The 14572-nt window shown below is 45.2% G+C and overlaps 1 protein-coding gene across 6 annotated transcripts in view; it reads right to left on the bottom strand.

The window, feature by feature from the left end:
* Positions 1-14572, bottom strand: part of rerea (arginine-glutamic acid dipeptide (RE) repeats a) — a 181554-nt gene that overhangs the window by 3850 nt on the left and 163132 nt on the right. For all 6 annotated transcript variants that reach the window (XM_088007060.1, XM_088007061.1, XM_088007059.1 and 3 more), the window contains 8 exons: positions 10181-10343; positions 8723-8815; positions 8017-8216; positions 6784-6945; positions 6584-6697; positions 4817-6186; positions 2894-3116; positions 1047-1767 (listed from right to left, as the gene is read on the bottom strand). In XM_088007060.1, coding sequence (XP_087863186.1) covers positions 1047-1767; positions 2894-3116; positions 4817-6186; positions 6584-6697; positions 6784-6945; positions 8017-8216; positions 8723-8815; positions 10181-10343 — 3046 coding nt within the window. The remainder of the gene's footprint in view (positions 1-1046; positions 1768-2893; positions 3117-4816; positions 6187-6583; positions 6698-6783; positions 6946-8016; positions 8217-8722; positions 8816-10180; positions 10344-14572) is intronic.

The following is a 14572-nucleotide window of genomic DNA, read 5'->3' as shown; positions in this document are numbered from 1 at the left end:
GCTATATAATAATAGTTTATCTTCCTTGAATGTAAACCTCAGCCAGAACAGCTGGTAAACTATAATTACCAATTAGGACAAAGAATGTACAGTATACTTTTCAGATTTTTAATTGTGAAATATTCTGTAAACTACATTTATTTTTCTTCTGCTTCACAGTTAAAAAGCCTAAAACAAATTGAAGCTTCTGGTTGTGATGTTACAAAAGGTTTAAGGAGTGTATTATACTTTTGCAAGGGACTGTAAACTTATCACAGAATATAATTTGACCAAATAACACTGACAAGTTCAATAACTACAAGTACAAAGCATCTTATAAAACATCTAATATTTTATTTAATTACTTTAATAAATCTTATAGATCAAACAGTTTTAACTTCATGACAAAGCAAAAAATCTTTGAGCTAAAACTACAGTAAGCAACTTTTATAAAAAAAATATATATATACATATTTGTTAAAACTGTCAAGTAAGGTATGAGACACAATCTGTGGAAAAATTGAGTTCTTCTGCCTTTTCCCTATAGTTCTACTGCCACCTACAGAAATACACTGCTCTGTCAGAAACAACCAATCAGAGCCAGGGGGAGGGTCTTAGTGCTGTCAATCATCTTTGTGTATGCTTCTGCTTGCTCTCTGCTATGCTACAGCTGGTCCACCACAACAGAGGCAAACTACTCAAGCTAGTTAGCGTGACCATGACTAATAGCGGATAAAAGGTTTTCCTGTAATGGTAAGTTGTTTCTTCACCATTAGCACATTGAGCAGCACATACATGGTGTTGACTGACAACACTAAGGTCCTCCTCCTGGCTCTGATTGGTAGTTTTTGACAGGGAGGAGATCGATCTTTCCACAGATTATCTGTCTCATAGTAAACTATCACAACATGCTGACAGCTTTAACAAATAACATATTTTTTATTAACTACATACTGTAGCTTTAAGCTACCACAGCATGTTAAAATATCAAGTTACCTAAACTTTCCTGACAACATGCTGTAACTATCACAGTAACATTGTTAAATATAAGCAGGGCTTTCGTTTACCTTGGTGGAGCGGGTCCTGCTGGTGGAGGTGGAGGTGGGAGTGGATGTGCGAGTGCTGGTGGTGGTGCGGCGTGACGTTGAACATCTGCAGGCGGGCGATGGGGTCGTTGGCCACCGTGGCCATCCGCTCCGCATGGAGCCTCTCTGCTGCCAGCCGCTCTGGGTAGGTCATGTCCGGCCGCAGCTGGGGCCCCGGGAGGGCGAGCCGCTCACGCTCCAACGGGTTCAGGCCCGGGTGGAAGGAGGCGAACGGGTGAGGGCCGGCCATGGGGGGCAGGGTGAGCGCCCCGTGCCGGGCGAAGTGCTCCATGGGGTTTGTTGAAGGGTGGAGCGAGTCCATCTCTGGGGGTTTGACTTCGAAGCCCGGTTTCATCCGTTCCCTCAGCTCGCGCTCGCGGATCTCCCTCTCCCGCATTTCCCGCTCCCGCAGCTCCCGCTCCCGCATGGCGGGGTCGGCGTTGTACAGGCTGGGCATGTGATAGGCCAGCAGCTGGTCGGCGGGGTTGAGCGAGACGAAGAACGGGTGGTTCCTGTTGGTGGGCGACATGACGTGGGGTCTGGCGTACTCGCTGAGGGTGCGCAGCGCGGGCGTGTCGGGGCCGATGTACGGAGGCACCGCTGCGATCGTGGTCGGGGGGCCGTCGAACGGGGGCCGCATGTGGGTGGGGCCGGCCATCGGGGGCTCCCCCATTCTGCTCTCGTGAGCAGAACTGGAAGCTTTCTGTGGGGAGAAACAAAACATTTGCGCTAAATGTTTTGTAGAACCTGACAAATAGGAGCTTTTTCTGTTCATTTAGGAGAAGGTTCTTCTTCTATGGCTCCTCTGATTTGCAGCGTCCCTCAAGGCTCTAGTCTAGGTCTGCTACTTTTTAACCTTTACATTTTGCTTCTGGGTTGCTTTTTTTTTTTTTTAAGAAAATATAACATTTCACTCCATTATTTTTGCAGCTGATATTCAAATGTATCTGTGAACTAAGCAAAATAGTGTCAAGTTGTCTTCAAACACTATTCAAACTGCCTGACCACCATTAAAATCTGTTTGAAAATTTGTTTCTTGAATTTAAAAGAAAATAGGACTGATGGTGGAGGTGGGAGAGCAAGCAGCAGGGTTGTACATTTGGGAAATGTACAACCCTCGACAGTCTTAGCTGCCTTGCTTCATTCCTGCAGTCAGGAATTGTGTTTTATCTTTGATGCCGTTTTTAAACTAGATGAAGAGATAAATGTTTTAAAGTCCAGTTTTTTCCAACTAGACAAATTACCAAGGTAAAGACCTTGAAAAAGTGATTATCGTCATGCTTTCTATGTTGGGCTGAACAAATCATGTCTGCATCGCCTACAAACCGTCCACAATGCAGCAGGTCGTCATTTAAAAAACGAGAACGCACATCTCCGCTTCTGGCTCCTCTTCATTCATTTCCTGTTTATTTTAGGATTGTTTTTAAGACTTTATTGATAATTTTAAAATGTTAAAAGCCCTTCATATCTTTGGTCGACCAACCAGTTTCTCTTACATGTTCATAGATCCTGATTAAAATTCAGAGGTGATTTTGCAATTTGTACTCTTAAACTTCAGAAGGGTCGAAACTGTTGAGACTTTTAAACTTTGCTCAGCATCTATTTTTATTCTTTGGTGTTTGATTCAAACAGAGTTTGAGTTTCTTTTATAATAACATTTATGGATTATTTTTGGGTTTTGTTTTAATCTGACTTTTTCTATTTCTTGCTTCGTTTTATTGGTTGTGCAGCAATTTGGTCAGCATCTGTTGTCTTTATACATGCTTTCTTAATAAATTGACATTGACAAATAAGATTAAAAACAAGGGAAAAACGAAGGAAGTACTCACCGCTGCACGCTCCACCTCCTTTTCCCGCTCCCGCTCTCTCTCTCGTTCTTTTTCCTTTTCCCTTTCCCGCTCTTTCTCTTCCCTCGCTTTCTGCTCAGCTTCTCGCTTTGCTTTCTCCAGAGCTTCCTCTCTCTTCTTGGCCAGCTTAGACGAGGCCAGCGGAGTGAAGTAGAAATCTGTCCGAGCGCACGAGTTATAACCTCGGTCCAGGTACTTGTAGAACCTGTCGGAAACACAGGACATTTCTGGTTCGTCAATTCGGACCAATCAGAGGCGAGCTACAACTCAATTTTACACTCTGAATGTGACTCTAATGCCCTGTCGTGTATTACAACAGTCCATTATTCAACGAGGAAATAAACTCCCACTGCAGCCACTTTTGCTGCTACGCTGACTCTGAATTAAAATCCTCATTGCTATTCATTGGCAGCCTGAGAGTCACTTAAGCACAGGGCAACCACAGATAGTCATACTCAGAAGCCTGGGGTTTGCTCACGTGTCTCTGTAATTAATCTGCCCCAGCTCCGTCCTCTGTAACTCTAAACTATCTGCCACCTCCGGGCTAATTGCGGCCTTGGACCGATGTTCTGCTGACCACATTCAATCTGCTGCCACAAAACGCGGAGCCAGCTTTTTTGATTATGGAGCGAAGCAAACCTGTAACCACGCAGGTAAATATTAGCTTATGTCCAGGCTGCAACATATTGACTAAAGACGCATCTGCTGTATTTTAACTGCAAAGCTTAACCCACATTTCCTCACGCTGCTCTCTCATCACCATGACGTCTCCAAAGCTGCGCATCGGTTTTAGGATTTGGGTCACTATAATCTGTCAGCTTTGGGAATCAGGGGCAATTAAACTTCGTCTGACAAGTCAAATATATGGTGGACGAGCAAAGCATAAATGGGATTTAAAGTGACTGGCCTCTCCCAGCAGCCTCTGCAGTTCTGATATTGTACGTTTTGATTGTGATTCGATTGTGGAGCTCCGGTTTGTAGATTGTTTTCTTCGGGTCAGTTAACCAGTTCATTTCATAGAGCCATGAATTCCCTAAACAAGTTTGTTTTTCTTTCTACTAAAGTATTGTCAAGAATAATGAGAGGAAAATAGTCATAAAATAATTTCACATAAATGTGTATTTTTTTCTGATGATTGTATTAGATCCTATTTTAATTTATTTTGATTCTGATCTCCATTTGAGCCGGTTGAGTTTCATTAGATCACTCTGAGAAACCTCCAGTTATACCAGTTAGCATGCGCGGGATGGCTACTGGTGTCAAGGCACATGCATGTTCATTAGTTTAGGTTTTTAAAACAGCTAAGTATTCCAGCAGGGACAACAGATACATCTCTGCTCCCACACATATATTTTCCAGGCACATTGTGCCATTTTATAACTCAATAAAGTAATTACATTACCTTCAGTTGTTTTAAAAATGCTTTATGTACCAAACATGACAAAAGAAATTTTGACTTTGTAATTTGATGCCTTGAAATTGAGCGCCTGTCTCTTTAAGACGCTCCGGCTCTTTCAGATGCTCTGCCTTCAGCATTTAATTACAACAATGCTCCTCCAGGAGTTTGCTAATTGCTGCTGCCACTAGTCTGCAGGAGCTCGACTGGAGCAGCAGCTTTAGATAAACAGGCGGCGCTTTGTGAGGCACCCCAATGGTTACAATGGGAGACTCAAAGATTTCTCAAACATGCACAAATGAATCAAACAAACACTCCAGGTATGTTTATGGTATAAGAATAATGTTATAAAAGGAAATAAAGCACAACAAAGTTGATTTTACATAATGCCTCCCTTTATCATACCAGCCTGAGGCTGAATTTTGGTACGAAACGAATCACTGCCGATACGAAACAACAATAACTGCAGAGGTATGAAATGAACAACTCTCTCATCCCTCCAAACGTACCGTGCTGACTGGCTGGCGTGGCTGGGCGTATTGACAACAGTGGGCTCTGGGGAGGGGCTCCTCTGCGGGGGAGGCGGGCTCTCCGGCTCCTCCGACTCATCTGGCGGCTCCTCTTTGATGTGTACAGGCGGGACCGCCTGGGTGGGCGGAGCGCAGCTGACCGAGGCAGGGAGTGGCATGGAGATGGAAGAGGACGGGGCGGAAGAGGGCGGCTGTAAGCCAGGCATAGAGTTCGATGAGGAAGGTGGTGGGCCGCTTGGAGGTAGAACTGTGCTGAAAGGATGTGAGGAGAACGGGGGCTGTTGTGGCGCCCCGCCGGGATGTGAGGCCGCTGCCGGAGGGGGCAGGGGCGGCGGCGGGGGAGGCTGGTGGCTGGCCGACGGGGGTAGGCTCTGGGACTGGGTGAGAACCGGAGGCTGGGCTGGTGGAGGCTGGAGCTGCTGTCCCCCAGACATCAGCTGGAGGGGCGGGGGGTGTGCTGATGGAGGGTGGTGGTTGGATAAAGAGCTGAGGGGCTTCAGGGCAGGAGGAGGGGGCAGGTTTGAAGGCATCTGAGGGAACGGAGGGACAGACCCGTGAGGGGGGTGTTTGTGAGACTGTGGGGTGGGCATCTGGGGAATGGGGGTAGTGGGAGGGGGCTTGATGTGAGGCATGGGCATGGGCGCAGGGGGCAGAGGTTGCTCTCTGGGAGGCTGGCCTCCGCTCTGAGAGGAAGGCTGAGACTGAGGAGGAGGACTGTGAGACCTCTGCTGTGATTGGCTAGAGATGGGCGGGGGCAGGACCTGAGAGGCAGCCACAGGGAATCCCTGAGCGGTAATGGCGTGAGAATGCGGCAGGAGTGGAGGTCCTGGCTGTAGTGGATGTGGCATGGGGGGGATAGGGCCATGATGGGGGCTGGGTAACGATGGAGGCGGGCCAGGGGGCGGAGCCTGAGTCAGAGGCGAATGAGGGGACGGTAGCCTCTGGGGGTGAAGCGATGCCCCGGCCTGGATGAGAGACATCGGGCTGGTCTGGGGCAGCGGCTGAGGAGGTAGAGAGGTGGAGGTGGCAGTGGGCGCCACCTGCAGAGGCAGAGAGGGGGCTGAGGTGGTGGGAGGTACAGGTGCTGAGGAGGCGACTGATGAGCCCGGTTGACACTGGATGACCGGCGGATGCTGGCTCTGCAGGAGCTGCTGCTGCTGGGCCGAGGAGTCCGAGTCGCTCTCGTTGTCACGGGGACTGGGGATGCTGGGGGAGGAGCTGCGGTTGTCCTGGTCAATGTCTTTTGGATCGCTGCTGAGCTCCTCGTTGATGCTCCGCCCATCGGAGCTCTCGCCCTCCCCTTCTCCCTCCCCATCACATTCAGAGGGCGAGTCCGGCCGGGTGAGCTCCTGTGAGACACAGAGGAGGATCGGATGAAGCTCATCATAAGAAGCTTCAAAAAGAAACAAATATGGAAGATCGAACAACTGAGTTTTTATGGCGGCAAAGCTGTGATGTGAAACTCAGAAGATCTGATTTTATTTTTAGAGATAAATCCACTCCTATAATAGATACACATTATTATTTTATATTAAGTTTTTATTTTGTGTATTTTTATTCATTTCTTTGTATTTCTTACTATTTAATTCTTTTCATGATGTGCATGTGTATGGTTTATGATGTTGACTATGATGTTGATTCCTGTTTTGTAAAATAGGAATCAATTAGGATTAAATAAAAAAAAAGAAAAAAAAAGAAGCTAATCGCTACAGCACCAGACTTAGAACAATAGAAACCCAGACTCACCTGTGTCTTGGACTTTTTGGCACTGGCCCTTTCAGGTTCCTCCGTGTCCGAAGCTCCCTTCTCTCGTTGCCGTTTGACGCTCTTAATAGGTGACGGCGCTTCCTCTTTAATCTTCTGCAAAGCAGCGGCACCATTAGAGGACACAGTGCAAGCAGTTGCAGAGCAAAAAGGCTTTTTTGATGCATCTGTGTGATGTTTACCTTGCTTGTCTTCTTCATGGAGTCCGTCTTGCTGTCGGTGCTGTCAGTACTCGCTGCGCTCGGCGAAGTGCGGCCGCTGGAGCGCAGATCCTCGTTGGTAGGTGAGGCTCGGCCATCAGGACTGACTGTCTGCTTCTTACGACCACTGCGTAGCGTTGACATCTGTCATCAGAGTCGAGACAAAGGGTGTTAGGCCTCCACGTACAACAACATCAAAAGCTGAGTTCTTACAGATTTTATGTCCCAAACTCAAAATCACTCCAGACTCTCACTAGCAAAGATAAACATTATAGTTCCCTAGAAACGTACAGATGTGTAAATTTCTACATAGAATGGACCTGTAAAAATCCAAGACCGTAAGGCTGATGAATAAAATAATTGATGGATGAATGGATGGGTAGAAAAATACCCATCCATTTCACTTTCACTCAGATTTTCTTCATTTTCACTCAGACAGTGAAAAATAGAATAAAGTCTGAAAATACAAAAAATTGCCCAAGCCTGCATTATTTTTGTTCATATTAACCTATTATAATTCTTTGAACAGGTTAGGATATGCACCATACAAAACATGTTCGTTACATTTTCAAATTAAAATAAGCTGCTGGTAGCCGTTTACACTCACACGTGAAAATGGCTGCAAACAGATGCACAGTTATACAACTGTACATATTTGAAAAGCAGAAGTGGAGCCTCCTGCGCTACCAACAAGAATGCAGCAAGTGGTTTCTGGATGGTAAGTTAACATCCAAACTGTTCTTTCTTAGCAGCCATTGTAGCCATTGTTTTCTCTGTAAACCATTGTTTACAGAGAAAACAATGGTAAAAGTGACTGCTAGGTGATGGGCGGGGCTTGGCTGGAGTTGCTAGGTAACAGCACAGTGCCTGTCGTTTGTGACTAAACAACACAGAGGTTTCTATAACACCTCATTTTCCAGACACCAAAAAAGGCATTAACTTAATGTCAAAAACAGCTGGATTGTTTTTTTTAAGCACATGGGCTGCTTTTACAAGCAGCTGACGTACATAAATGGTCCCCTTTAAATTAATATCCATACATTTCCAGACTGTACAAAACTCTGAATATAATAAAAAGCTATTTTCCTGTACTATTTATTTATTGTCAACAGGCCCTGTAGTCTAGCTGCTCATTTCTCCAGGGGAACAGCCAGAGGATTTGTTTCGTGAAGGTGAGAATAGATGGATGGGTGTGGGGAGCGAGTGTTGGCGCACCGAGCCTCGGTTCCGTCGAGTCCTCATGCTATGCTTCCCGCCGAGGCCATCCTCTTCCTCTTTGACGGGTTTGAACATAAATGGTGGCGGGTCCACGGGCTTCTCGATGGGGGGCAGCTCCCCGTACTTCTTGAAGTGGATGCGGCAGTCGGTGCACAGCAAGATGTTCTCCCGGCCCCCGTGGTGCCAGTCCTTGGAGGCTGAGGAAAGCCATTTACAGTTGTGAAATAAGACACTCTCACTGTGGGTCGGAGGGGGGCAAAAGGAATAAACAACACACTGCAATAAACCGACAACTACAGAACACAAAGAAGCGCCTTGAGCAACGTCTGACTTTACATTTCCAGTGCTATACCCTGCACCTAAATTGTCAGTGATTTATTATTCTGTGTTAACAAGGTGAGGCGAGACGTATTAGCCACCCGTGTGATGGCAACCTTAGACTGTTCAGCTGGCAGCCCGGTTCTGGGAGCCAGCTGTGTGGAAAAAAAAAAAAAAAGAGGGAAGGATAATGAGGTGGAGAGAGTGAACGAGCTGTGGGCTCATGTCTGATTTGATCAAATTAGTCCTGACATCCTCTGATGCCCATCTGTCACACGGCTCTGTGTTGGGGCGGGATCACACGGATCCCGGGACAGACCAGGAATAGCAAGCCGAGTCCAAATGATGAGCAGTGTGCCGAAGCGGTTTCGTGTGGTTTGCTTACTGGTGGTGAAGCAGTGGCGGCAGGCGTAGCCCTTCAGCTCCTGTTCGCTGTCTTCACTGTCAAAGTCATCTTCGCTGGCAGAGCTCAGGTCCACTGGAAGAGAGACAAATGCACCACATTTTCACACCGGATCATCCAGGATAGGCGTTCGTCTCAATGTAATCTGCCACATTCAAAAGTATTCACACGCCTCGACGGCCACAATGCTTCAGCGTATGCAACTGTTGGTTTATGTGCAACGCACACACAACAAGTAGGGCATAATCGTGAAGTGAAAGGAAGAGGATGCTGTGGTGTGCGTTTGCATTTACCATGTAGATCCACCTCCAGCTGCCGTTTCAGCTGCAAGTCGTTTGGGGTATGTCTCTACAAGCTCTGCGTGTTTACAGACTGGAATATTTTGCTGTTCTTCCTTGTAAGAGTTCCAGATTGCTTGGAGGCATCAGTGAATAGTAATGTTCATAGATGCTTTATAAAGATTCTCAACTGAATTTAGCTCTAAACTGATCACAACACAGGAATACGCTTAAATATAAAAATCACAACACGCCTGTTGGTGCTAAACAAACAGCTTCCCCACAGCTGGACTGTGCCACCGTCAGAGTTGGGTATTAACTTGTTACATTTACTCAGTAACTTCTATTGGGGTAACTTGTTTTGGGGGGCAGGGGGCTACTTTTAGGAATATATTTACTCTGCTTAACTATCTTTACTAATGGTTTCAACATATTCTTCCACCCAAGCTGTGAATCTCTGCACTTCCTCCAGAGTTTTAAAGTTGATTAAAGTTGTAATTGTTTCGATTTAGTAATTTTAAATACATTGTTCTATATCCATTTTTGATTATTTTATTGTATTTACTGTTGACCTCAACTTTTCATTGAAATCACCTGTTAAAAGTCCTTGTAGGTTTCGGCTGTTGTATATTAGCCTTTTCTATAAACACTATGATGAAGGTATAAGATTGTCTTGATGTACATTTCTTGTCCATACCAAATAAGCAAAAAAAAAAAAAATTAAATAAAGTGCCTCTTGACTGCTACTCTGATTATTTCTCCACCTCCTGACTTGTCAGTTTAAGTGGGCAGTTGTTTCATACCATTTTAATTATTTTATTATGATAGAGCAACAATTTATACTGATAATAAATTACACAGGTTGGCTCTGTTTACTAATTAGGTGACTCATGCAGGCAATCGGCTGAAAATAATTTTATTTATGTTAGTAAAGGGTTAAGAGTAAAGTAAGAATCTGAACATAAATCTTATTTGTGGAAAATAATTTTCTTCCTTCCGCTTTGGTCTACCCTTATCCACATTGCCTATCACATAAAATCCTATTGAAACATCCTGAAGACTGTGGCTGCGACCTGACAAACGAACAAGATTTCAAGGGGTGTGAATACTTTTGCGAGGGAGAGTAACTGGGGTGTGTGTGTGTGTGTGTGTGTGTACGCACAGAACTCGCTTGAGGGCGGGCGTGAGGGGGTGTTGACAGGAGTCGAAGCGGTTCGTGTTTTGATGCGGCGGAAGACAGGCTGGCGGCGGTGTCTCCTGTGGGCTCGGCAGCTGGCTGCCTCCGGTGTCTTCTTCCAATAATAGTAGAAAGTAATCAACTCCCCCTGAAAAGAGAGCAGTTAATACCATCAAAAGAGTGGCTCAGGCATTGTGTGTTTTGGCTGCATAAAGGTGTCTGGATCAAAAACAACGTTTTGAGTCGACTTGCTAAAGAATATGCGTCAACTAAATCTGCGGTCAACACAGCGTTTGGGAGCGAGGGGCTGCGGCGCAGGTCAGTCCATGTCGGGATTTGTAGGTGCCTGAGGCGTGTTTGTGCTGCAGCCCTGTCTGTCCCTGGATTAAGCAAGGAGGCTCGCTGAATGCGGGGATATTAGGATCAGTGCTTTGGTGGCTGCCTGGGTGGCAAGAGGTTGAATGGGAACAAAAGAACATGTCAGGCAGCGCTTTGGCGCTACAAATAGGGAGTGAAATGGCTCCTCGCCCCTTTGCTGGAAGAGTCAATTGAACTTTAATCAAACATTCGGTGGGGTGCACTTGCCAGCGAGCCGGGCGGATAAATCCCACGCACAAAAGGCCGCCAGGAAATCAATACCCGACTGAAACATTTACACATGCAATCATGGATCGGAAAGCACTTTGCTGCATATTAACATCTGCTTTGCAGTATCGCAATAACGCATAACAAGCTTTGGAAAGTGCTGTGTGAAGTAGTTAAAGCAACCTTTCCTACCGACCGTAAACTAACTAGTGGAAATATCTGGATGACAAATTCATGAAGTCATGCTGTGTGACTGTTTAGTGAGCAGTAAGTCACCTGTAATCTTTAAAGCCCAGAGGGCAGCCATCTACAGGCGGCGGTCTGTTAAACTGCTGTTCGACAAAGCTCCCCGGGTTTAATGGCTATTGACTGTTTTCCTTCCCGCTTCAGCTGCAAAACTTGACATAAATTAGTCAGCCAGTTGCGCTCTGAAATGCATTAACGGCTTCTCAGCAATAGCGCCACGTCGTCTGTAAAAAATTTTTTTTTGCCAAAAACAAAGAGCTGGGAAAACCAGTTTGGTAAAAAAATTAATGTTTATAAACGTATTTAACCAACACAAAGACAGCTGTTCAGAAGCATTGTACGTTGGACTAAAAGGAAACAAAAGGGCTGCAGCTGCTTTAATTCCTTATCATCAAAGAAGTCTGCTTGAGGCGGGTAGTTGTTGGCTGTGAAAATACAAGAAAGCAGCTTTTTTTAATTTTATTTCTTATTTCAACAAGTCATTTAGGTTCAACATTAAGGAGCAAGCTTGGTTTTACTGAATTGCTGCTTTGATTGGTAGATGATGCTCAACTCAGTGGGATTTAGGCCAGTTAATGAGATCTCCATTCATGTGGTTCTTAGGGGAAATTCATATCTACCAGAAACAGTAGGGACTCCCATTTTATCAGGCAAAGCAGCACTGGAAAGTATTTACTGAAGTGCGTTGGGGTCTAGAGGAACCTGCTCCAATTTCAGAGGAAATCACGGTGCTGCAAAACACATGCAAGAGTTTCCTTCACATCTCCACCAAACTCCAGACTGGTTCTCTATGCTGATGACATATGAAGATGCTCTAGCAGATATTTAAACAGTGGCAGGACTGAAGCTGGTACAATAAGCAATAAATCAATTAATTGCATGATAAATTAAAACGAGGTTGATCATTTCCATTTGGATGATTGGTTTTCTCACGTCTCTCTTTTTCTACCAAAGACTCGATGAGAAAAGGCTTCAGTGTAGTGCATTGGTCTCGACTAGCCCCTTTTTTTGAAAAGCAATTTTGTTTCCAGGGTCTTTAGTATCTGTTTTATTTTTTTTGGGGGCGGGGTGTTTTATTTATTTTGGATATTTAAAATGTCTTCCAGTTCCAATGTGAATTTATTGATCTTTGACAGTGTGTGTTTGCTTTATTAGGCCACAACCACTACATTACTTGAAAATGGTCTCAAAACAAAAATATCATCCTTTATCAAAAATAACTTCTGGGGCAATTTATCGTTCAGCAAAATTTGTTATCTTGACAAGCATAAGGAGGAGTGTGAATTTGAAATCTACAAAAATGCCACTGGAAAGATGCTTAGGATGCATGGACAACCACATGTTTTAATAAATAACTGGTTGAATGCATGGACACATGATGAACAAACCGATGTACGTATTGCTGAATAATGGACAGATTGCTGAATAATAACAGATGAAATGTTATCCAAATGTTATCCAAATGCATGGATAACAAATAAATGGATAGACAGATGGATGGACAAGTGACTGGAGAAACTGATTAAACTTTCAGAAAATTGGATAAGGAATAAGGCCTGGAAACACAAATATTTGTCCATCTTCGAGCTTCTGTCTCTGTAGTTGGATCAATTACCACATTAGCTTGTGTACAAAACCAGCTGAAGATGGAGGCCATCTTGAAAAGTTGGGCCAATTCCACTTGCAAAATTTGCATGAATAAAAAAGAAACTATCTTGGATAAATAAAATGAACAGGCAACTCAAAACAACATGGACTTCCTGCTCTCACTCCATAGAAGCAGGGAAGTTAAAGATAATTCCCTGAAAGCCGTGCTGTTTGTGCATCCATTTCAGGCGGTTGCGGGGCGCGCGGGTCGTTTCCTGTGCGCCTCCCTCCTCAACCTGGCCGGGGCCAGCTGGAAAGGCAGGCCGCAGGTGCAAACTGAGGGAAAGCAGGCGTCCTGATGTGAAATCTAATTGAAATGTGCAGATCAAAAGTGTGGAGCGGTGCCGCGCGCTGGCTTTGCTCTGTGCTTAATGACTCTTCTCAGCGGTGCTCCGCTGCCTCCTCGCTGCGGGCTGACAACCACACGGCCTCAGCACCAGCTTGGCAGACACGGGGAAAGGTCACCCTGCCTCTCCATCACTTGCACTGTGTCAAGTACCATTACATTAGGGCGAGCCTAATGAAAACATTAACTCGGGCTTTTGAAAGAGAATTAACAGGTGCACTGATGAGCCGCTGCAGCCGGATGGAAATGAAAACCGAGCTACAAAGGAGGCGGATTAATAACGTCTGGATGAATTTAAGCAACCGAGTGCCGTTTCTGATGAGGAAGGACGGCTAAAGTGGAGTAAAAGCCAGAAAGATAATCCTCTCTGTGCGGTTCAAAAACAACCACTTCCAATGAGTCACTGTAAACAAAGGAGATTGATTGTGAGACATAACGGGTTCAACATGCAGCCAAGTTCCACAATATGCGAGATAAAAGCAGCTGAAGACGAACACGGCATTACTGCGGCTGAGGGAAGCTTTGCGCTGTAAATTAGTGTCAAAGGGAGACAGACAGATTACCTCTCGGGCTGCCTGCATGTCAAATTTAGGCCCTCTGAAGCCACATCAGTCGCGTCTCTCACTCCGACTGTGTGCTTTTCTCCATCAAACACACTTTGTCATGCCGCCGCAGGCCCCCAGCAGCACTTTAACTTTCATTACCTTCTGTTTCTGCCCCCGCGATCGGACGTCTGGGCCGCCAGTTAGGCGCTTAAAAGCGAAATTAGTACCAGAAAAGCTGAAAACGCCATGAGCCACGTTCACGTGAATCTGGTTACCAAAATTACGAAGGTATTTGAGCGAAAACCTCGACAGGTCGTGGCTTTCGCTTAATAATTTTCTCAGACTCCGCCGAGTCGCTGTGCGACGGCACAGACCTTGCTGTTGCTGCTCTGCAGAACATGAGATAGTGACAACATAAGCTCAGCATTATAAGACCTTTTAGATGGCTTCCATCGGCAGGAGCTTTCTGGCTGCTGGATTATCCGACAAGCAAAGGGCTTACCCCTCTTATCACGACACTCAGAGCTTCCAGGGCAGTTATTGCCACTTAAAATAGGACGCTGCACACAAATACAAGAGTGTGAAATAGATTTAAAGTTGGAGACCATGTGCTAAAACATTTTATCAAAGTTCTGGGACGGCCAGGGAGCAGGTCTGGGCTTTTCAAATTATACAATTTCTCCGGTATTAGCGAGGAAAATGTTTTCTTGAATTCAGGAATGGCCATCTATGACTTTTTCTGAAACATTTTTAACATGAACTACTTTCATTTAAAACTTTGAAACAATTATTCGCTCTCACTAATGGACTTGCTGGCATAAAAGAGAAACTCTGCAGCTCACACGCCTCTCTTGTTGCACTCGGTCAGCTGCTATCTGTCAACTTGTCGACGGACATTTCCGGTTCCTCACAGATTTCCAAAAGAGCTTTTACACGTTTCCAGGAGAGGTAGAGGCTGAAAGTTTAATAGTATGCAACAGAACAGAGATACACAAAACATCTGATATT

Source organism: Poecilia mexicana, unplaced genomic scaffold, assembly GCF_051168715.1.
Source record: "Poecilia mexicana isolate PSO_F unplaced genomic scaffold, ASM5116871v1 scaffold_7, whole genome shotgun sequence".
NCBI lineage: Eukaryota > Metazoa > Chordata > Actinopteri > Cyprinodontiformes > Poeciliidae > Poecilia > Poecilia mexicana.
The sequence above is the reverse complement of the archived record's forward strand: the minus strand, read 5'-3'. Positions and strand labels throughout refer to the sequence as shown.